Source organism: Buteo buteo, chromosome 12, assembly GCF_964188355.1.
Source record: "Buteo buteo chromosome 12, bButBut1.hap1.1, whole genome shotgun sequence".
Taxonomy (NCBI): Eukaryota; Metazoa; Chordata; class Aves; order Accipitriformes; family Accipitridae; genus Buteo; species Buteo buteo.
In genome coordinates this window covers 34,165,075-34,188,413 of record NC_134182.1, presented here as the reverse complement: position 1 = coordinate 34,188,413, position 23,339 = coordinate 34,165,075, and the positions used below count along the sequence as shown (strand labels likewise).

General features: G+C 40.7%; 1 protein-coding gene across 5 annotated transcripts in view; it reads right to left on the bottom strand.

Annotated features, from left to right (window-relative positions):
- EGLN1 (egl-9 family hypoxia inducible factor 1) overlaps positions 1-23,339 on the bottom strand; it is a 38,140-nt gene that overhangs the window by 5,820 nt on the left and 8,981 nt on the right. For all 5 annotated transcript variants that reach the window (XR_012652533.1, XR_012652534.1, XM_075043287.1 and 2 more), the window contains exons 2-3: positions 2,640-2,759; positions 170-306 (exon numbers count right to left, since the gene is read on the bottom strand). Coding sequence is in view for 3 of the 5 variants with exons in the window: in XM_075043287.1 (XP_074899388.1) it covers positions 170-306; positions 2,640-2,759 (257 nt within the window). In the remaining 2 variants the exon portion in view is untranslated. The remainder of the gene's footprint in view (positions 1-169; positions 307-2,639; positions 2,760-23,339) is intronic.

The following is a 23,339-nucleotide window of genomic DNA, read 5'->3' as shown; positions in this document are numbered from 1 at the left end:
TCAATCAGTAGAAAAAAACCCCTTCTCATCATAGTGCAACTGGAACTGTACATGAAAAGACCTGGGATCAGGTCATAATTCATAGTGTCACTCATTTCTCATTAGGATTTGCTCATTTCTTGATAAGAGTGAGAGGCATCATGCAATACACAGAGTCCATTAGTCCTACCTTGTAGCAAATGCTGGCTGTACTTCATGAGGGTTGCGGCGATCAGACCAGAAGAATAGCAGTCTATCAAATTTGGGTTCAATATCAGCGAATTGGGCTTTACCTTCTGGAAATATCCGAAGGATGCCTCCACTTACCTGCAAATTAAATATGTAAAACCAGTGCTTACAAACAATGCCTCACTGCATTTAGAAGTACCGAATATCACATTTGAAAATATTTCAGACACTTGGAACTGAAATAAAAGCTTTTATCAGATGCTACAGAAATTATGAATCTATGATTTTTCTGTTGATACCTTTCATCTAACAAAACGTTTTGCACATTTTTCACTGAGTAATTTCAGAATGCTTGCAAATATTAAACCTCTATTCATGTTTAAATAAAAAGCTGTGGGTTTAGACTGGTTGTTTATTAGCTGCATTACCTACTCGCAAAAAATGGACAAGACTGACTGATATTACACAGGTGGCTAAAAATATGCCAATACAGATGAGAGAAACACCGTATTTCACATGCAAGTTTCACCCTTTCCCATTAAAGAGACTGTTTCATTTAACAGCAGCACAAGTTTATGTTACTTTTCTGTAATTAAGATGGGGAAAGACTAGGAAACTTCAAACTAAAGCTTGAATCTCTATTACCCCTGGTGAATTTAGATCTCTTCCAGGCTTCAAAAAACAGTTGGACCTACCTATGCATGCCTAGAAAACAGCACAAGTAGGTGGGGTTAATTATTTTTAAGTCACTAGGTGGGGTTACTCATTTTTAAGTCACATTAACTTTTCCTACTGATGGTATGGATGAAATCTAACTACAGATAGCCACTATAGGCCTTCATGGTTAAGTCATAACAGTGCAAGTACTAACAAGGTAAATGGATATAAATGACTGTTTTATAATTGTGATCTAAATCAGTGAACAAGAAGTGACAATTTAGATGAATTTGTTCTCCTAAAGAAAGTTTGAGCTTCTTTCTTTGCTAATGAATGTTCTTGATAATATATTAATTTGTAATTTAAAATAGATTCTGCAGGAAACGAAATACCTTTGTTCATAAATTAAATATCCAGCTAGTAAATTTTTCAGTTATTGTGAAAATGCAATTTGCTTGACTTCTACACTCTGGTATGTATTCATTTTCTTCCAGGAGAGAAATTGTAAATCAACTAAAAATGCCCCAAAGCTGCATTTTAAGATGTTCAGTCCAACCAGTGCACTTACATGCAAAGATGCTATCATGGCAAAAAAAGGCTAGTAATTTATTTTCTAAGTGAAGGATTAAATTTGACATTTCAAAGAGCAAGTCAGAAAGAGAAAGTTTCAAGCGCATCCATTTCTGACTCGGCTTTCCGATCTACCAGTTTTATGCAAGTACGTTATCAGTCTCATTGTTTGTTCTTATAAGAAATGTACAGCACTCAGGAGAAGAAAGGAGAAGAAAGGAAAAAACACACAAAAAAACCCTCTCAGCTGCAACCTGTGTTATTGATATCTGGTGCACCCAATTCACAGAAACTTACTGCTTACGTGTTCTTCCACATGCTACTTCCTAAGTACGACAGAAGGATCAGTAGTTTTATCTTTTTTTTTCCATATACAATGAGAATAAACTTCTCCATAGTTAACTGCATAGCCACCAAGGAATAAACAAAGCTATCTCTGCATTACTCTCTCATGCTTTCAATACAGCCAGTTAGCTACATTCTCTCTTCAAATCTACCTAATTCCACTGAATTGCTAGGAAAGTCTGTATTAAAAAGTTATTTTATCATAGTCACTACATCTATGGAGAGTTTCGAGTCACTCGTAGTAAAGTCTTAGACCACTTGAACTGTGTTCTAAACCTTTGTCTATTCTACACTCTGTATCTACAATGGTACAAAGACTTGTGCTGCTTTGAACTATACTGATGTAGCAATAACCATCACACTTGGCTTATTTGAAACTGCTCCCAAGCTACAGCATCTTTCTTTTTACAAGCATGCTCAATTAAGTAATCTAGTTGCACAAACAGTAAACTCAAGTCTCAACAGGAATATAAGGAGAAATAAACTAAAAGCCATTATCTTTCAAATGTTCTTTATTTACTCTTTGTGTATGGGGGGGGTGGGGGTGTTACCATACAAGTAATGTACAGTAAGTTGCATAATTAGATATTTATGAAACTTGGATACTAGCAGATACTTATATGTATAATTCAGAAACATTCATGAAAAACATGCAATGTCCCTTCAGTCTCACTGTCAAGGAGATCCTGCTGGCATCATTCAAAACCTTGAAAATAAACACCTCATCTCTACCTGCTCTCACTAACAGCAGAATCAGGGGGGCAAAGGATACCTACAGTTAACATAATGTAAGAACACAAGTAAGGCACAGAAATAAAGGACACGAACAAAGACCTATAACAAAGGTGCATTAGCAGACGTATGTAAAAAAAAGTTATAAGAAATAAATTATTGCATACCTTAGCATCCCAGTCTTTATTAAGATAATATATACATGTAACGCATCTTCCGTCTCCATTTGGATTATCAACATGGCGCACGTATCCCGTTCCATTGCCTGGATAACAAGCCACCATAGCCTAGAGTCAAAGAATCAAACACAATAATTAATTTTATCTTATGTGTAGGAAAAAGTCTACATTTTATCTGTATTAATTCCTAAGTAATTCATACATAAGCAACAGAAATATTAAGTTAGAAATAATGGGAAAAGAATTTGTTTATCTGTGTTTTCTTTCTAGTTAAAAACTGGTTTTGAACAGAGATGTCTACAACAAAGGCATGAAACACATTGAGAGGAACACTGTTAATTAAGGTATGGAAGGTGGGGCTGCTCCCAAGTCGTGACTAATCCTTCAGACTTCCCTCCCTTGAATGAAGTACAAGAGAGGAAAAATGTCTTGTGTATAATTAAGTACCATGTGCTTCTCCTTGTGATAAGAATACTCATTTTCCAGACTCAAGTTCACAGACAGCTATCTTTTTGTCTTTTTTTTTCTCTTCTGTGTTTCCAATGCAAAGAATTCCTCCTCAAAAACTAGCGTCAAACTTTATATTTAGGACACTTTTTAGACAAGACCATTAGCCCATCTTACTCAATCACTCCAAGTGCATTCTTGGGCTTGTATTCTGTCTTGTACATAGGAGGTCTTTGAACCTTTGTCGAAAGAAGCCTACACGTACAACAAAAACATCCTCTTTAGTCAAGAAGTGAGAAACTGAAAACAGACACTGAACAGTAATCTGCAATAACCTTCTGACATCAAACGATTCCCAGTACAGTCACGTATTTAACTTCCCATGCTGCGCTCAGCGCAGCTGCCTTGAAAGACCCCTTGAAGGTGGTTTGGTTTCTGGGTCTCCAGACACGTAGATGTGCGCATGAAACAAACTGGCCACCTTGCTAACGGACAGCCTGATTAGCTTGATTAGCTATCGGTTCACATGGCCGGTTTGTTGTACAGCACATCCCTGTATCATCATGCGTTTGCAGAAGTAGTAATCATTTCAGGTTTTTGAAAGAGATCAGAAGAAAGTTTTCCGGGCCAAGTCATCCACTGCCACCACAGTACTCGGGTGTCTGCAGTGACAATATCCTATCTGCAAAAAGTTGTACCATGAATTTAAAAGAAAAGCAAAAAAGTAAGTTTCTACCAACAGTCCAATACGCTACTAACCTCAATGAATGGCTGCTGTCAAAAAAAAAAACCCCACCTAAAAACTTTTAAATGCAACCATTCCTGTCCAGATTTAGCCTGGTTAAGTTAGAATTTAAAGTCAGACCTCTGGATTGCAAACTCTTTCACCTCTCTTACATAGAATATCAAAAACAGTTTTCCCAATAAAGAGTTAACTGTGAAAATGTAACCCATCAAAGTGTTTCAAATCAACTGAGTGCATTTTTTGCTTTTTGCTGATAATTTTAACTCCCCTCCCCCCTTAAATGTTAACAAATAAAGCTTTCCACAGTTTGCATTACTTGCAAGAAATTGTCCTTCGAGCCAGCTGAGAAATAGTTTAAAGTACTTGCGGTTCAATCAGTTAAATATTTGTATATCACATGTAAGCAGAATGGATTTCACCATATCAGCAAACATTTTAAAATCTTTATTTCCACATATACCCCTACTTAGGGAAGAAGCAATTTTTTGGTAGCTCCTTCTAAACAGAAATCAGAACATAGTACCTGCCAAGCAGTAGCACCATGGTTGTAACACACCTAAAAATTAAGCCAAACTTCATTCACATGAGATGGAAGTGACTACACTGCATGAAAGTACTCAGAACTACAGAACTCAAATATACTTGTAACTCTGAGATTAGGCACTTCAGCTTCTCAATCCCTTTACTGTAATCATAGTGTAGTCATCATTACGGGTCTCACGTTATATGACCATACTGCATGTATCAAGTAATGTGACCTAATATTTGGCAAAGTCTTTATTTAACAGTTTTGCTGCAGGAAGATAAACCCACAAAAATCAAAACAGTGAGTTAAAGATACCAAATAATGTAATAAGGGTTCTGTAATTTCCTTTTTTATGGAGAAAAAAGGAACAAAACAAAAGCAAAGCCGGGCTGGAAGAGGAAGATATTTGGTTTCCACTGAAAGCCAACCCTCTTGAAAAAAGTCCCAGGTACCACATAAACCCTACCAAGCTCTCACGGAGCATGAGCAGCAGTGAAAGCAGATCCAGGTCCAATCCTGTAACAGCATTCCTAATAACAGGAAAGTTTTAATTTAAGGGGTTTTGCTGAGAAGTATCATGTAAATTAAACCCCGACACTAGTTGTTGTTCAACATCTGTGTGAAACAGCTACTGAAACTCATTCCGAATGAAGAAAACATTGAGACCAAGTAGCTAGAGCAATGTCGATTGTCACTGAAATCACGAGGAGTTAAGACTCAGATATGAAAAGGTCTTCAGGCACATAAATAACGTAAGTATCTGATACTGAGCTAAAAAACTTAGTGTTAAAAGTTTAGGACAGTTCCCAGGTCTCTCTGGCCAATACAGGTTTTTTTCAAGGGCATACTTGGTTGCCATCTGTTCCTGGAAAAGATAATTTTGCAGTTAGAGAAGCATAAATTTGCACCCTATAGTTTCTTTCATAAGGTACTGAAATGGGTACTTGTTCTCTTTGCTGAAGGTAAATCAAGAAAGGAATCTCTTAACATCAGTGCTCCTGAAGAAAAAGAGGACCAGCAGCACTTTTTGTAAAGTCTGGGGAGACACCAATTTTCATCAACTTCACACACCGAGCAGCCATATTCAATGTCAGAAGTGTTTCATACAATCACTTGAGTCTAAAATACTGCCAATGTTTAAAAAAAGCCCTTGTTTTTCACTTTAGAGTCTGAAACTTCTGCTATCACTAACTGCAAGCGACGAGAAACAGTTTTGCTGCGATAACTTATCTAATATGTATTTGTTATAACAGTAAGAATGACTCAGCCTTTAGCGGCAAATTGGAAAGCAAACAAACTCGCAAATCGACCGGTGTGTCATAATATACATTGCTTTTGCCAGTTAGTGTGACAATTCCCTGTCCCCAATTGAACTATGATAAGGAAAGTCATAAAACTTCACAATTTACAGGACATGGGAAATATATTGCTTTGTGAAACAATATGAAGTGAGTTCGTGTCAAACTGTCATGTACTGCAAGATTACCCACATGGAAAGGACAAAAAAGTGATCCAGGTAAATAACTAAGTCACATACTTTTGTTGTTGTTGTTTTAACATTTTACTGTAAAAAATAAGCAAGCAAATACATGTATGCTAAGCAGAGAGAAAATTTGGGGTTTGTGACTTTTCTTTTTTTAAACACTGTTAATGGCAGTCAGGAGAGCCAGGCATTTGAGACCAGAACGTCCAAGATTCCTTAACATTTTGGACTATGAACAATAAAATTGTTAGCTCTTCAAAACAAAAAGCTACCTGTCTCATTAGTTCTCCCATAAAAGTAATCTATGAATTCAATTCAAGGCATTACTTGCATCTCAAGGTCTCCCCTTTCATGCTTCTTGGGCATTACAATTTTTAAGCACTCAGTAATCTTAATTTCTGCAAAGAATATATTTAAATAACACCCTGGATTTGTTCACCCACTGGATTCCTTTGCCAACACTTTTAATATTAACCTTCTTTAACCCAGCAGCATTCTCTTTTAGTCTGAGCTCTCATGCCTAGCACGAGTGCTGTCCTAAGATACCCTCTGGAATTCATGAGTAATGGAGAAAGCATGAAAGCACCCTCGCCACTCCTCAATCCGCCCCAACTTGTGTCTATCAAACCAAAGTACTCAGGCACTTCAGAAGCTGCTAATCCCTCATTTGCATACAGATGTTCTACTTGCGAATGTTTAACTCTGGAAAATTAACTTTAGGCCATCAGCCCAAATGAGCAACATTGAGTTGTTAACAGAAGAACTAATTGAAACCATGGATTTTCTGCAAAGCATTGGCATCCTTAGTGTGTCAGCCATTACTCCCGTTAACAATTAAACGCACGAAGGTAACATCAGGGGGAATAATCCCTAGCGCATATGGTTTTGTTCACTATGTAAAGAGGCATCAGTGCAGCTGAAAACATGATTTCATTTGGGAGTAGCCTTGACCTCCTTTCACAGGGAAGTATGACAGCCATACCCCTATATAAAGAAGGAAGACTTGCAGGTAAACAGACTGAAGCTTTTTCCTCTATCCTCTCCATTCTTCTCAAAGCTACATACCTGCAAGTTTAGGTATTGTTCCTTAAAAAAAGGAAGCAATAAAAGCAAACTCTTAGGGAAGAGCGGAAAATACCAGTTACATGACAACATAAAATTCCTTAAGGGGAAAAAACCCCAAAACCCAAACCACAAACATAAAACGGAGAGAGGACATGTTCTGTCATATTAATCTATTAATGTAAAAGAACTTTATTGTTCAGCTTGGATTAAAGAAAGCTGCATCAGTCAAGGAGTTGTCACTTTTGCTGTTTGCTGAAGGAACTACAAATCTCAGTGAGCAAAACAAGATGTCTAAATGCAAGATCAATGACTTCCTACCAAAATTTATTAGATGCTCTCACAAAGACTTCACTGCGAAACCTTGGCATGGGTCATCTGACAGATTATTCAAAGAAGGAAGGAAAAAAAAACCCCACAACCCAAAAACACAAACGACACACCACTGCAATGAAGAACCAAATAAAATAATTTTTTAAAAAAAATCTGATCTGTCCCTGTTTGGTCCATCTGTGATTTATTTCTAGTTCAAGAATTTGTTCATCCCTAACAAACAACAGGGAAAAACAAACAGTCCTGAGGAAATACATTTCAGCCGAAGCACATGTCAGTTTAAGATTTTTCACAAGGTGTACAACATAACAATCAAATTGAAAGGAAAAAAGACTGTATCGGTACTACCTTGTGTGAGCAGTGTCAAGGTTACTGACTTGAACATACTAACACGGTACAACTTGGCTTGGATTTGTAACTCTTCTCCTGCAAGTTCTCCACAAGCATAGACAGAAACTTGCAACAGAAAGAAAGTATAAACAGGGAGAAACTGCTGTCAGCCTTTACCCAAAAGAGAGGAAGCTGAAAGGGGTAAAATGAACTCTTTGGGACACAGCTAATCCAAGTATTTCCATACTAACTTTCATCTGAGTAAAACTTTATGCTGATATCCTCCATTATCCAGTAAGCAAGGCTGGAGAACCAAGTTGTCACACGAGTCAACACTATGAAACTAGAAAAGCTGGAGAGAATTATCAGCCCCTGCAAAGGTTCCCTCATTAAAAATCCATGCCTTGCAATCATCATCAACTGGAGAACCTGCAGGAATAAAGCAAACTACTATTTATGGGCTTAAAAATTAAACAATGCAGTAGTTCACACGTCCCCAGAAGAGAATGGGAATCTGGAAATTTGAGTTAGAAGCTAACATAAAGAAGACTGACACACTGCAACACTTGGAATCATTTACCTTTAAGCCCTCTCTCCTAAGTTACCATTATAGATATTGAATTTGTCTATTAGCAAAGGAGTATGAACTATTATTTTCTGTTGCATTTTTCTCTGCAGATATGGTAAAACACTTAGCTGCAGATTAAGAAAAAACAAACAAGCCAAAAAACCCCAACTACTTCAAATACCCTCTATTTGGGTCATCTTCTGGCAAGCAGAGAGTAAGCTGCTCTTCCAGGAAAAACGAAGGCAAGAACGACAAGCACGGGTCACCCCTCTCCTCTGGCTGCTGAAGGTGCAGCAGAAGTTTTACCAGGACAGTAAGCTTGGCAAAGCTGCCAGCTCTTGAGCTCGGAAAGGGGAGGCAAGTTGAACTGGGAACAGCGATGAAAAATGAACTCAGATAGGGAGGGAGAGGGGAAAAAATGAGAGTTGACATAGCTGCTTACACTATAAATAGAATCAGCACACGGCTATGTACACGGATTATATCTTCCATGAGCTTCTAGGGAGCTCAGAAACTAATGGTAACCTGACCTACCTCACTCCTTACCAGGTCTTTCAATGCAATGGCGAATACAAGATTTCTACCTGCTTTGATAGAACCACATTTCGTAAGCATACAAAATCAAGCAACATAACATACCATCAAAAGTTTGGCACAACAGCGTTGCTTATTTCTAACTTGCCAATCAGATGTTGATTTCTCAGACTGCAGTTCAGAGAAAGCTTTGCCAACCTAGCAGTTCAGTGGCAGGCTCTTCAACTTCTCTTCAAATTAAGTCACTGCTTTGCTCTTCAGTTTTACATGACGTTCACCGGCTTACAACATTCACTTCACACATCCTAATAAACTGACGCAAATCAGAAGGCAGAAACTTTCATGCTGGTTCAGTGGCCATGCTCAGCCCAGCACTCCAGGGCCAGAAGACCCACATGGAGTTTGGATCCAAACACCTTGAATGTAACCAGGGTGCTCCTCAGCAAACAAGCTTAGATATTTTACGCTGTAGCCACATAAAGTTTGGTACTCCCCCTCTACCGTTCAATTCTAATTGCGCTCAACAGCAAGATCACACAAAGTTGGTTTCCAAATAGCATTCCTTTCATTCATGCATGTGCGTAGGCTCTAAGAAATGTTCACGAGCTCTTGAATCGCTGAAGAAATGTGCATACAAGTTCGAATAATTCATCAGTTCTCCTAAATGGCATAGGAAAAAAACCTCAGAACTGCAGTTGCTTAAGTCTGATATTCAGGAAATAACTGTGAATGTGGGATGTGCTGACATTTTGATGAATACATCTAATAAATAAAAAACTTACATAGGATAGAGAAGGTCCCATGAAACTATCAAGAGCCACCACCCTGGGGGAGATGGTGAAGATTCTCGCGCGGGGACAGAAGGCATGTCCCCTGCACGGAGGCTTGGACTGAGCCCTGAGGAAAGCAGGGCAATCGGAGAAATGCATCCCAAAAGATGAACCGATGACCAACTGAAACCAGTGTTACAGACAGACATAACAGGAAGACCTAAAAAATACACTTCCTAACTCCCAGCTGAAGTCCTGCAGCCCCCACCGCTACTAAACTGAGATAACAACATTTAAACATTAACGAGGTTCTCTCTGCTCTCCTGTACCTGAGCTTGTAAAGTTGCAAGTCTCAAATCTCCAAAGGCAAAGACAAGAGATCGCCGAGTTAGCTTAAAAGCTTCAGGGGAAAAAATAAAGATTCTATCTTCCTTAATAGTTAACACATTGGCATTTTCCAGCCTGCTAGCCGAGTTAGGCAGGACATGCGTATTCTCAAAATTGTGCCATTTCAACCAAAAGGTGCTGGTTTAAAACTGAATCAGTGAAATGGATGCAAATAACCTTGCAGCCGCCCTTCAATCTTACAAAGGCCTAGCTTCCATTAACTTAATCTAACTGCTTATCAGGAAAATAAATTAGGAAAATAAAACTGGGTTCAAATACAAAAAAGTATACAGAGTTGTGCACTGGTTTAAACACAGTATTAAAAAAAAAGTGAAGTTTATCTAATGCATCTCTGAATATAAACAATGACTTCAAGCCTAAACCACCTGCATTCCCTTAAAAAAAAAACCCCAACATTTAATATGAGCACATCCAAGCTATGTTCGTGCTTCAGAGCACTAATAGCTCCCCTAAGGTTCAACATGACTGTGATGGGTTGACCCTGGCTAGATGCCAGGTGCCCACCAAAGCCATTCTATCACTCCCCCATCCTCAGCTGGACAGGGGAGAGAAAAATGTAACAAAAAGCTTGCGGGTCGAGATAAGGACAGGAGAGATCATTCACTAATTACCGTCACGGGCAAAACAGACTCAGCTTAGGGAAAATTAGCTCAATTTATTACAAATCAGCCAGAGTAAGGTAATGAGAAATAAAACGAAATCTCAGAACACCTTCCCACCACCCCTCCCTTCTTCCCGGGCACAACTTCACTCCCGGATTTCTCCACCAAGCCCCCCCAGCGGCACAAGGGGGACAGGGATGGGGTTTGCGGTCATCACACGTTATTTTCTGCCGCTTCACCTCCTCAGGGTGAGGGCTCATCACACTCTTTCCCCGCTCCAGCGTGGGGTCCCACCCACGGGGTCAGTCCTCCACGAACGTCTCCAACGTGGGTCATTCCCACGGGCTGCAGCTCTTCACGAACTGCTCCAGCATGGGTCCTTTCCACGGTGTGCAGTCCTTTAGGAGCACACTGCTCCAGCGTGGGTCCTCCACGGGGTCACAAGTCCTACCAGAAAACCTGCTCCGTGGGCTCCTCTCTCCACAGATCCGCAGGTCCTGCCAGGAACCTGCTCCAGCGCAGGGTTCCCACGGGGTCACAGCCTCCTTCGGGAACCCACCCGCTCCAGCGTGGGGTCCTCCCCGGGCTGCAGGTGGAGATCTGCTCCACCATGGACCTCCCTGGGCTGCAGGGGGACAGCCTGCCTCACCAGGGTCTTCCCCACGGGCTGCAGGGGAATCTCCGCTCCGGCGCCTGGAGCATCTCCTCCCCCTCCTTCTTCACTGACCTTGGTGTCTGCAGGCTTGTTTCTCTTACATGTTCTCACTCCTCTCTCCAGCGGCTGTTTTCCACTCTCCCAACTTTTTTTCCTTCTTTGTATATCACAGAGACGTTACCACTATCACTGATTGGCTCAGCCTTGGCCGGCGGCGGGTCCGTCTCAGAGCCGGCTGGTATGGGCTCGCTCTCTCTCGAACACAGGGGAAGCTTCCAGCAGCTTCTTACAGAAGCCACCCCTGTAACCCCCCCGCTACCAAAACCTTGCCACATAAAACCAATACAATGACACATTCTGACAGTTTTGATACCAAAGTCTACTACAAACTTAGAAGAAAAGTTAACAAACTAGAACAAAGGGAAAAAAAGCCCAACCCAAAACAGATATACCTAATCGAGGCTTCCCAAAGAAGGTAGATGAAAAGCACCATCACCAGGGGCAGAAAGTTTTCTCTTAAAAGCCTACGAGCAAACACAACACTTGACTTTGCAGCTGAGAAGGGTTTAAAGCATACTTTGATTTGTGCCAGCCTAAATCTGTCCACATTATGATTAAATAAGTTGACCAATACACTTCAGGTTCAAACAACTGTTGAATAATGTAAGATGTGTTTGTAGAATTGGCTGGCCTCCATGGATAACTCCCCATTCCCTCCAAGAGAAGCAGACTGGTGACTCAGTGTTTTGGCACTGTACAAAAATTTGACAGAGAAGTAAGTCAATCAACACAAATTTTAAGAGTCTGTTTTTAATTTAACCTCATAAATGCTTTGAAATGAATGATACCATTTAGAAAATAAGCACCTTGAAACATTTTTCCCCCAAGATGGGGCACAATGTTCTGCTCTCACATGAGACTAGTCAACTTCTAGTTTCATCATTAACCATTCAGAAAGAGCACACAGAAGCAACATCTTTAAGAACTAAAAATAATACAACACTAAACCAAATTACAGCAGTGCACTAAAATAGTAAGAAGTTAAGTCTCATTCAGCTACATCACTTAAAATATATTCTGTCAGGAGTTTGCGCACACCAGATTTCCAGAGCCAACCACATGACATCAGCAGGCACACTGATGGATGACACGTGAAAAAGCGTGGTTACCTATTTTAAGATTATTACATACAATCAGTGAATTTGTTTAGTTGTGAGAGATCTACTGGACAAGCTGAACTTACATTACCTTAAAAATAAAGCATGCACACTAGCCCAAACTTCAAAGCTGGAGACTTTTTATACTTCTTAATACCAGCAGAGGCTGGGGAGGAAGAAACCATAAGGATTAAGGGCAGGCAAGGGGTGGTTGGTTTTTGTTTTTAAACAAAACCTCACTGTAATATCTGTGAAAGTGAATGGCTGAGAGATTTGCCATTTAAAGAATATCACTCATCATCACTACCATTCTCCTCCCAAGACTATACATACTGAGAACTTCTTCCCTATAGAAGAAACGAAACTGTACATGATAATTTTGCTAAAAACTAGGATATATATACACACATACACACACATAAAGGACCAACTTTAGTTATTTCACTTCTTACTTAAAACTGTAATCTTGTTTCTGCTTTAAGGAGCAAAATAACCATATAACTGAAATCTAGCTTGCAGGAAAGATATCTTTATGTAAATCTGAATGTTGTGCAACTGCATGGTAATAGGATTGCATGTTTAATACCATGGTTAGCCAGATACTTGAAGGTACTTGTGTACGGTAAGTATCTTAAGTTTACTGCATCTACATGAACATTTACCGAAGTGTCCAAGTCCAGGTCTCAGCCACCACCTCTAGATTTTAACCACAGAAAGATTTACTGCCATAAACAGTACGTGGAGGAAAATTATTTTTAAAATCGTTTTTAATGATATTTGCGTGGGGACATACATGATTCAGCATGCCTACAGCATTCCAAACTTGACACCATACACTATAGCATTCACTCCTACTATTAAGAGTCCAGACAATTCTTTGAATTATCTATAAATTAAAAAACCAAATAACTCCGCACTGAAACACTAATAGACAAAGTGCTGCTTTAATTTATATTCATACTGCACAAAAGTCTGAGTAAGGTTTAAAGCCAAATAGCAATGAACAGCCTGTAATACGCTTTCAAGTCACCTACAATTTAAATCCAAGAAATGCTGACTCTGCCCATACTGCTTTTTATGGGCTTTCACACATAAACTGTCTCCATCCAAGCCCTTCTTTACAATCCCACCATCACACTGTAATAGGGCCTCTCTCCCAGCTGGTATAAACAACATTTGGGGTTTTTTGGGTTTTAACCAGATCACCCAGCATATCCAGTTCAAATGTAAGCAGGCATTATACAAACCCACTGGTGTTCCAGCTGTGTCAGGCTCCCACCAGTGCCTGGGGAAAGCCTTGGGGAACAGCTGTGGCCAGGCAGAGCTAAAAGCTGACCATAAACGCCAGGAGCAGGACTGCTGACGTTGGCATGTGAGTCAGAAAAGCGATTCCAAAACCCACTGCTTCCACGTACATCCCAGCAGAGCCAGCCACGTTATTTCACGTTAAGGAGGCATTCTGCTGCGACAGGGCAGCTCAGGAACGCGATGTATTTGCTCTAGGAGTATGTGGCCACGAGAAAGAAACACCCGAGGAAACTGCCCGTTCTCACGTGGCTGACACAAAAGCCCCACCATCTTCTTAAACACCAATTCAGCTGACTCTACAGCAAATTTATGCTCATGGCAGAAACAAGATCATCTTTAGGTTAGGACCTCCTGCAGAGAGCAGAGCTCTCTGGTGCTGCTCCAACAGGCTTTCTCCCACTCTTCCCATCAATCACAACCACTTATGGCCAGACAGACCACTGTGATGGAAAAACTCAACACCCTCATACCTTCAGAAGAATAAAACATGCTGCAGTACCAACTACCAATTGATTAAAAGGAACCCATCTGGTTTATTCCAAGTCCATTTATACTTTGCATTGGGAAAATGCTATGAAAACAACCAATCCAGGCAAAAAAGATTACCTACTTTTGTCCTTGTCACTATTTCAGTGACAAAAACAATATTTTATATATTCATCAAATTACTCACCCTTCCTAAAAGGCAAGTAGGCTTCTCCACAGATGGGCCCCTTTCTGTGAACAACTAAAACACCTGTTGATGCTATCTGTCAAGGCTCCTGTCAATCAACATTGCTATGACTATCTGTAATTCAAACAAGTATCGTGAAGTAGGCTGCTAACCTCAAACTCTGAATTTTCCAATCTAAAAATCAGAAGGTGGCAGAACCCAAACTCCACACAACGTGATGATGTAAGCAGAAAAGCCATAGCGTACAAAACCTGACAGGAACAAGAAGAAAGCCTCTCTGAAACAACTTGTGACTGAGATTTTTTTCCTCTTTCAAGGCATTCAGAAGAGTACAGAAACAGGACTTCTCTCCCTACATACTCACACGGGAAGTTAGAAAACCTAACACCAGCTGAGTCAGCATGCAAACAGTACAGCCAGTACTTACATACTCTTAAACCTTCTTAAAAACACCGTGTTTAATAAAAAAGGGAAGCACACTGTTCCACATCCCACCCAGAAATGATGGATTTCAAGACAGGACATGCACATCTCATTCTCTCATGTTTCTGCAGAAAGGTTTTTCTGTATGTCCCTAAAAAGCCAGCCAGCAGGAACTTTTCTGGTAAACCAAAGGACAGTTAGGGCTTTACAATCTACCATACTCGCTAGGGAGAGACTGCCAGGATTAGCAATAGTAGCCTACAGAGGTGTCACATCAGACCATGACAACTGATCCACAGGACATATTTATGCAGCCTACACTCAAGATCTGCAGAGCTTAAGTTTTTTCGTTTTTTTTTTTAAAAGCCTCTTCCCAGCTTTAAGTTGTAACCAAAAAAAAAAAACCAACCTCAACCCCCAAAACCCCAACAACAACAAAAGATAAATAAAAACAATACATGCAAGAACATAATAAAACTGTTTGCCTCAGTCTGTAAACACCCTGGAACAACTCAAGGATATGAACTCCTCATCATCTTAAGCAGCAGCAGTGGAAATTACTGATGGACAAAGTACAGTGAAACAAAACGAAGATGAAGAAAGAGAAGCAGACACCAGAAAGAATAGCAGCACTGACAAAAGTCTGCATTACTGGAAGGGGGAAAATAATGCTGAGTGCCATGAGAACTCAGGAACAAGTGGAACAGTCAATTCTGCAAAATACTATGAGATTAGATTTCTATACAAGACATCAACTTCCCCTTCAAGTCAGCAGGCAATCATTTCAGATTTTAGGGTTGGCAGAAGTGTATTTTTCAGCCACAGACCCTATTTTAAAACGAAATTCCTATATCATTACTGAAAATAAACAACAGGTGTTCTAAACCACGTATCTATTATTGTACACTAACAGTGGATAGTAGTTCTGAATAGGAAACAGCATTTCAGGAAATTACTTGTGGGCAGCCAACTGATTTACTAACTCCTATTACATGTAGTAGATGGCCCTGTATCTTTATGCTAAAGATACTACAGATCCCAGAACTCACTCTGTATCCTCTCTAAGTCTTCACCTCATCTGAGATGAGCAACCAAAGAAGAGGAAAACTGATTCTGAAGCCAGAGAACAGCTGAAGGGAAGAAGAGGAAGAGGAGGAGTGGGTAAGGACCCGTGGACAGCAGAGGTGCTTGCCAACCATGTGCTGCGATAACAAAGGGAGCAAGTTCCACGGCACGGGTTTTAATTGCGACTGCCCTGCTGCTAACCCCATGACATCAAGCTGCAAGCACTAACTGAGATACCCTGTCAGGCCTCAGCTGTAATTGCTTTTCTGTGTCCTCCAGTCTCTTAATCAACCACACTACTAAACATCTTGGACATCGGAGGTTACTGTGAGCCCACAGAATTGCAACTGAAAACAAGAAAAAAGCCACTGCTCCATGCACAGCAGAGTACTATCATGCTCATATCCACCCACTGCACGCAGAAGGCTGCTCACATAATCTGTCTCCCAGATAAAATGTTCACATGTAGTGGCCTTGCAAAAAGCTAACTACCTCCAGCCTGTCCGCATCTCTCTGAATGGCAGCTCTGCCCTCAAGCGTATGGACTGGTCCCCCAGCTTGGCACACACCAGTGCCCTGAAGTGCCAGTAAAAAGACTGTAATATATTTTATTCCCAGGATCAATACAAGCAATGATGCTATGCAGCTACCAGCAAGCCAACTGAAAGTTACTCCAGAATTTACTTCCTCTGTAAAGGCAACCTTAATTAAGGGTTCCCAAGCCAAGATAACCCTTCCTTCCAAATGAAGGACAGATGATGAAAATAGTAAAAGAGATTTTTCAAAGGGAAAAATCTCAAAAAGGAGTCCATCTTCCCATCACTGGCAAATTCTGCTCCCCACTGAGACCCTGAAGAATTCCATCACTCCCTCTGGAAAGCTGTACCCAAAGTGGGGGGAGAAAGAAAAAAAAAACCAAACTGTTTTGGAATTTTCATTCACTCAAAGGCAATTTTTCTCTGGGGTTTTACTATGGAGCTATTACTAGTTGAACTGTAGAAGCTGAAGCCTCAACGGTGAGGAAGGATCACTTGTTACTAGCTTTGTCTTTCAATGGGTGTGTACCTTCAAAGTAGCAGGATGTGAGTGTAGAAAGGGTAAAAGGCACAGTAAAAAGTCAGAAACAACACCTCTGCAACATTCAAGTTGCTATAAGAGAAGACTAAACCGAAAATAAAGCTAGTTGATAGTATCTTCTTTTATGTTTCCTGTCCTGCAGAGGAATATTATTTTCCATGTTTACAAGGCTCTTTATAAACTTATAGGACTAAATAGGTAAAAATAATATATGTTTATCTTATTACCTATATAGCTTACAACATAATATTGGCATAGCCTTTGGCTCATGAGAGAGACCACTCCTGTTTTCTATTTTCACTAAGGAAAATGACAAAGTCAGGACTCCAGTCTAGGAACTCCTGTGTTTTTCCTGAGTCTGTGCCAGCTGTTAGGAAGCCTTGGGGAGTCACTACATGTCATTTTCTCCAAGCTATAACGGAGATTTAATAAAAATTTACTCAAGGCATTAATTTTAATGCAAAAATTAGAAAGCTTTAAGCACGGATCTTACTTCCAATGCATTCCAAAGTACTGGAACAGGCAAAGCAAAGAGCAATAAAATAGTAAATTGTAATAGGAATTTCACTACTGTAAACTAACCCCCTTTCAGTGAAAAATGAGGAGTTACCAGCAGGATCCTCACAGGACCTGTACTTTTCATACATGACCTGGGAAAAGGGGGTGAGCAGCAGAGTGACAGTGTTTACGTGCAATACTGAAATAAGTTGCGTAATCCACCCTAGCCCTGACTGCAGAAAGGTGCACAGAAGGGCAAAACGATACCAAGTGCCCGGACAACAAAATGGCAGGTGAAATTCAGGAAACAGTAAGTGCAAAGGAATACCCTCGGAGGGGAAGAAAAAAAAAAGCCCCCTCATACACAGCGATGTCATCTAAACTGGATAGCATGACTTTACAAAAACTGTAATAAATACAGGCCATTCTCCTAAGAACATCGTCTCAGCACAGTAACAGAGGCAAGTGAAGTGTCATAAATCACTAGACAGGCAAAGACGACACAGAATACATCACTATGCCAGCATACAAATTCGTGATGTACTTGTACGTTAACTACTGTAATTCCAGTTGCCTTTCCTTAAGGAGGGATTAGCATAGCCAGAAAAGCTGCACTGAAGGACAGCAGGAATGACCAGAAACGTGGAACAGTACCCATCTGAAAAAATGCTAAGACTACTATTCTTCAGTTTAGGAAGGAAAGAGTGTCAGCTGAAAAATGTATGGAAGCAAATGCCTGACTTTTGAAACCATGAAAAGTAAAACTACTGGGAAATGAGTTTTTACAATACAGACTCTAGGAGACACTGAAATCACCAGGCAGTAGGTTTTAAACAAAAGGAAGTTCCTTTTCCACCTAGCCAAACTGCAGGACTCGTTGCTACAGGATGTTGCAGAGGCCAAAAGTACAAATGGCTTTTAAAACAAGATTACATAAATTAATGGCAAGTACGTCCATTCATCTGTGTGTATTATGAGCAGTGGTCCAGATGCAACCTCTGGCTCAGAACATTCCTGAATTGCCAGAAGATGGATGGTATATAAGAGCATCAGTCTATATAGATTTTGAAGTTTCATACACGTACCACTTATTGATTATTTACAAGTACATAATGGTATGAATACAGATAACAAACACTTGTGTGAAACAGAGACATCCAATAAGGAAGAACTCCCATCTAGCAACCACGAGAAGGCAACTTGCTACAATCTAAAACTCATTAGCCAGAGTGCAAAAATGGTCTTAGTTTTGAGCAGAGTGGGTCATCAGCATTTGAACAGTAACAATAGCTGGTTTATACTTTGTTTCACTGCATTTTTTACTTCTTTTTTTTTTTTTTACAGTAAGACTGGATACTCTTCAAAAACACGTAGCTTTAACCTACAATTTAGGGATGGTCTAGCATCTAGTTCATACAGAAGGTCACTTCAGATGAGCTCAACTCCATCTGGCTTCAGTTTGTGACTAGATATAGGGCACGGATGGTCAAACTGGCATCTCCCGAGAGGCACCCAGCCCTTATCTTTCAAACGCAGTCCTTGCAGAGGATAGCCCATCGACAGGGTGCCTGCAACTGCTGACTACCTGGCAGAGAGCAGCAACAGAGGCAAGCCTAGTCCTCTGCACCCCTGCCAGGGGAAGCCCACCTCTCTCGGGACCTGCTCCTTCTCCCTTCTCCTCTCCCTCAACAGCAAAGGAACCCACCACTGCAGACCGAGGTCTCCGGGGGAGCGAGCACAGGCAGGAGGGAAGCGGGCAGGAGCAGCAAGTATGTACAGGGAATACAGATGAAAGAAAAATGGCTGGAAGTTAAATGGGGGGTGAGGATTGTAACTTGAGAGCTGCAGGGGTTTGATTTATACAACAGCCTGACAAAATAAATGAGCCTGACTCTTACCTGTTCAATGGTTCCCTCCTCACACTTCTCTGAAACTGTTTTTAATGTTAAGTGGGTGGCATTTTTCTTAAGTAAAAGAAAACGTACTGAAAATAATCTTGTCCAGATGTTTGTTACAAATTTGCTACATAAAGTAAAAATATGGGAAATATTAAAGTCAAGCACTTTTTGGTAGTTCATGGCTTTGAAACAGCACATTTCACTTTTCTGCCTGTCTAGCAAAGAAAGGGTAGCTATCCCTGGTGCACTATGCCCTCTCACTATAGAAGAGATCCCAAAATCACACATAACTTCAAAATAGTTTTGGAGAGAAAGTATGAGCCCCCCTATAAATAAATAATTGATTTTAATTTCTTAAACTTTTGCTTATATCAGTCTTGTGAAGTGTACACATGCTTTACATCAGCAAGCTACCCTAGGACAGGACTGCATAATGGACATATGTGCATCTGAACTCTAAAACAGGCAACATGGGAGAAAACAGCAAAGAGGCAGCAGCACAGACTGTAGTACAAGTGACCACCTGGATGACCAAAAGGGATCCAAACCAGGAATATTTGAAACTGTTACATTACTTACATATCCAACCACCATGTTCCTTTAAGAAGCAAAGGACTACTAGTAGGAAGACAGACTTCTGGTCACTTCACTCAGAGATGCAATAAGCAGGACTTACTACTGACTGTGCCATTGCTGGAAAAAAGCTATTTTAACAGACTGCAAAAATTGGCTGGTTTTGCACCTCCTCCACTCCAAACTGCAGTATTTTTTTTTCCACAGGAGGGCTGAAGTTGGCAGGCACCTCCAGAGTTCATCTGGTCCAGCCCCCTGCTCAGAGCTGGGTCACCCACAGCAGGTTGGATGACCAGCAGTGGGGTTTCAAATGTGTCCAAGGATGGAGATTCCACAACCTGCTTCTCTGTTTGATCACCCTCACAGTGGAAAAAAAACATTCCTTACGTTTAAATGGAATTTCTTGCATTTCAGCACACCCACTGCCTGGTCTCTGGGCGCTGCTGAGAAGAGCCTGGCTCCCTTTCTTCACTCCCCCCATCAGGTATCTGTACACACTGGTGCGGTCCCCCTGCACCTTCTCCTCTCCTGCATAAACAGCCCCAGCTCTCTCAGCCTCTCCCCATATGACCTGAAAAAGCAAATCCACTATTACGAAGACAGCTACTGACTGGCTGATGCTGTGTCATATAGGGGCTAAAGGAGACACAAATAAGGTTAAGCCCAACAGAGGTACGATTAGCCAACATCTATTTCACTGGGCATCATACAATATGCCAGCTGAAACTGAGTCAGTTTAAGATGCCCTTATCAACCGGCCGCAGTTTCCTTTCTCACAGCAGCAAGGCTGCGTGCCAGCTGCCTGAACAACAATGCAGCAACCACTAGAGCTGGAAGGGCGCGATGCCTTCAGCCGAGCACAGACCACGGGCTGTTTGAGTACAGCAGAAGCTGTTGAGGAGGCTTGGTGTCCACGGCAAGCGTTAGCTGCTTGAACAGACGCTTGACTGGGACACAGAGCAGCAACAAGAAAGATAGGTTATTAACCAACTATAAACTGGTTTGGAAGTCTTTCACACGTGGCATCCCTGGACTATTTCACAGTGGAGAGAACTTAAACATATGAGGATTTCTGCCTCAAAAATAGTACGGACCAAGTTTTCATCTATAGCAATTTAAATTCCACATTACCACAACAGTCAAGCTAGCCTATTGTAGCTTTTCAGTTTAATCTGACTAGTAACTTCAGGACTGTTCTAACTATATAGCTGCAGCCTTCTGAACTACACAAGCAGGAAGATAACAGACTGCCACACCAGAAGGTCAGCAAGCCACAGCAAAAGTATGCCCAGCAGAGAAACCTACAGCCTCTGCCATTTCAGGCTATCAACAGAACAAAGTGATGTGAATTGACAATACAAGCTCCTCCTGTAAATAGGTTTAAAATATTTTCATATTAAAAAAAAACCAAAACCAAACCAAGCAAATACATATAAGCCCCTCAAGCCTTCAGCCAGTTTGTTTCATTTTAAAACTTCTTACAGTCATCTGACAACCAATGCAACAGTTCCTCCACCCTGTTAGGACCAAAAGGGAGAACAGGTTCCTGAACTCCCTCACTGTGTTCACCTTTCTATCATTTTCAACATAATGCTCGTTTTTGCTGAAACAAGGCGAGGCAGTCTCAGGCTCTGCTCTCACAGCAGCACGCTGGGGTCACATAGCAGCATCTCCTCAAAGTTGTACATCATTTGTACAGTCCAGAATGCCTTCATGGTCAAACTATGTGCTCTGAGCTGGTCTGACCCTAAATTAATGTGTAAAATTAATCCCCGGGTATAAAACAGTCTTTTTTGTTTGGTGCCATCAATTACCATGCAGGTATGGCTTTCATTTCTTTGTTAGAGCACGATGCACACAATGTATACATAACTGCCCTACCTTCACACTCAATGTCCATACCGACGTGCAGGCACACACATTTCTACCCAATTCCTGTTCATAACATATGCTAACGAAAATACTCTTGAATAGTTTTAAGTTAAATACCAAAGAACAAGAAAGTCTTCAAGTGCAAGCAGCTGTTACGTGCATAAAAGCATTTCTCTATTTTTGACAGACACTGCCCTGGAACAGCAAGTGAATTCGCTTTCGACCTGAAGCTTACGACTGCCACTTACCAGCTAATTCTAGCACAAGCCTGCACTGAAAATATGCTTGATCAGCTATTTTTAACCAACAATCTTCAGAAACTTACAAAAATTTAATCTTTACAAAAATTTAAATAAGCATCAAATGACTTTTTCAAAAAGTCACAAAGACCCATGTTAGTCCTTCTTTTGAAGGGTATAAGTAGTAAGTCACAAATGTGGAAGACAAAAAGGGTATCATAAATGACGATTAGCTGCAAAGTCAAATAACTTTACTGTTCTGTTCACTGAAAATACTGCTTTCAAAATATTATTTCCTTAATGCAGTGTAAAACATATGCCAATGATTAAAGATCTTGTATTGATATACTCCAAATAAGTTTGTTTCCAAGAAACACCTGCACAGTCCTTGGATTGTTCACAGTCATTCCCTTACTGTAAAGTAAAATACCACAGCACAAGAGACAGGGAGCCCCACGAGTGTCCCACTGAAGAATTAACTAACCAACCCATTCACAACAGTCCCAAACTGAATTTTGAACTGAAAAAAAGTGCTGTCTTTGTACAAGAGCTCTCCAAGGAGCCTAAAGAAAACCAGTTTAGTTTCTTCTTGCCCATCTAGAAACTTTTGCTCTATACAGAGCACCCGGTTTCCCTTTTATAAAACAAGTTTGCTTTCTACAGCAGCAGAAAGCCTTCATTTAAGTGACAAGGTGAAACATAGCTTACTAGCTACAAGTATACTGTGTACATACCTACAGCTACATACATACTAGCAGTCAGTACAGGACAACATGGTAGCAACTAGAAAGACAGCATTTTGCAAAATTCCCATAGCAACCTAGCCTGTTCCAAGCCAAAAGCTGTCAGATATAAACCAGGACGGACTAAACACCACAACTGAATTACGCAGATAAGTATCACAATAGAGAATAATATGCTGCCGATTTATTTGCAGGAAATAGCTGACAACCTATTCAGAAATTAAGCATCATCTAGAAAAAGGGAAAACATCTCTCAAACAGCCAGTCAAGGTTACTGATACAACTAACACAGAGATTTGAGGAGAACTGCTGTTCAGACAGTCCTATGACTTGGCAGGACATCACTTCCAAGGAATTTCAGTCCAAGAGGCCACCGGCAAGGGAAGACAGCTCTTCTTCTCGAGCTGTACAGCTATGATGAGAAGCATCCTGCTTGATTTTTGGGCAGTATTGAATCAAGCCCATTCTGCGCAGGAGAGACAGCATAGCACATCAAAGCAGTAACATGGTCAGAAAATCACGGATACCACTGACAGGAAAAAAATGAAATTAATTACCCACAGTGTGCTGAAATCATTCATGTGCACAAACGACAAGGCTATGGGTTCCTAATCTCCAGAACAGCAAGAACTCAAAAACTAACTGCAGTTTCTCAGTCAAAAATGACTGGGAAAAAGCAAGCTGCAAACCAACCCAGAA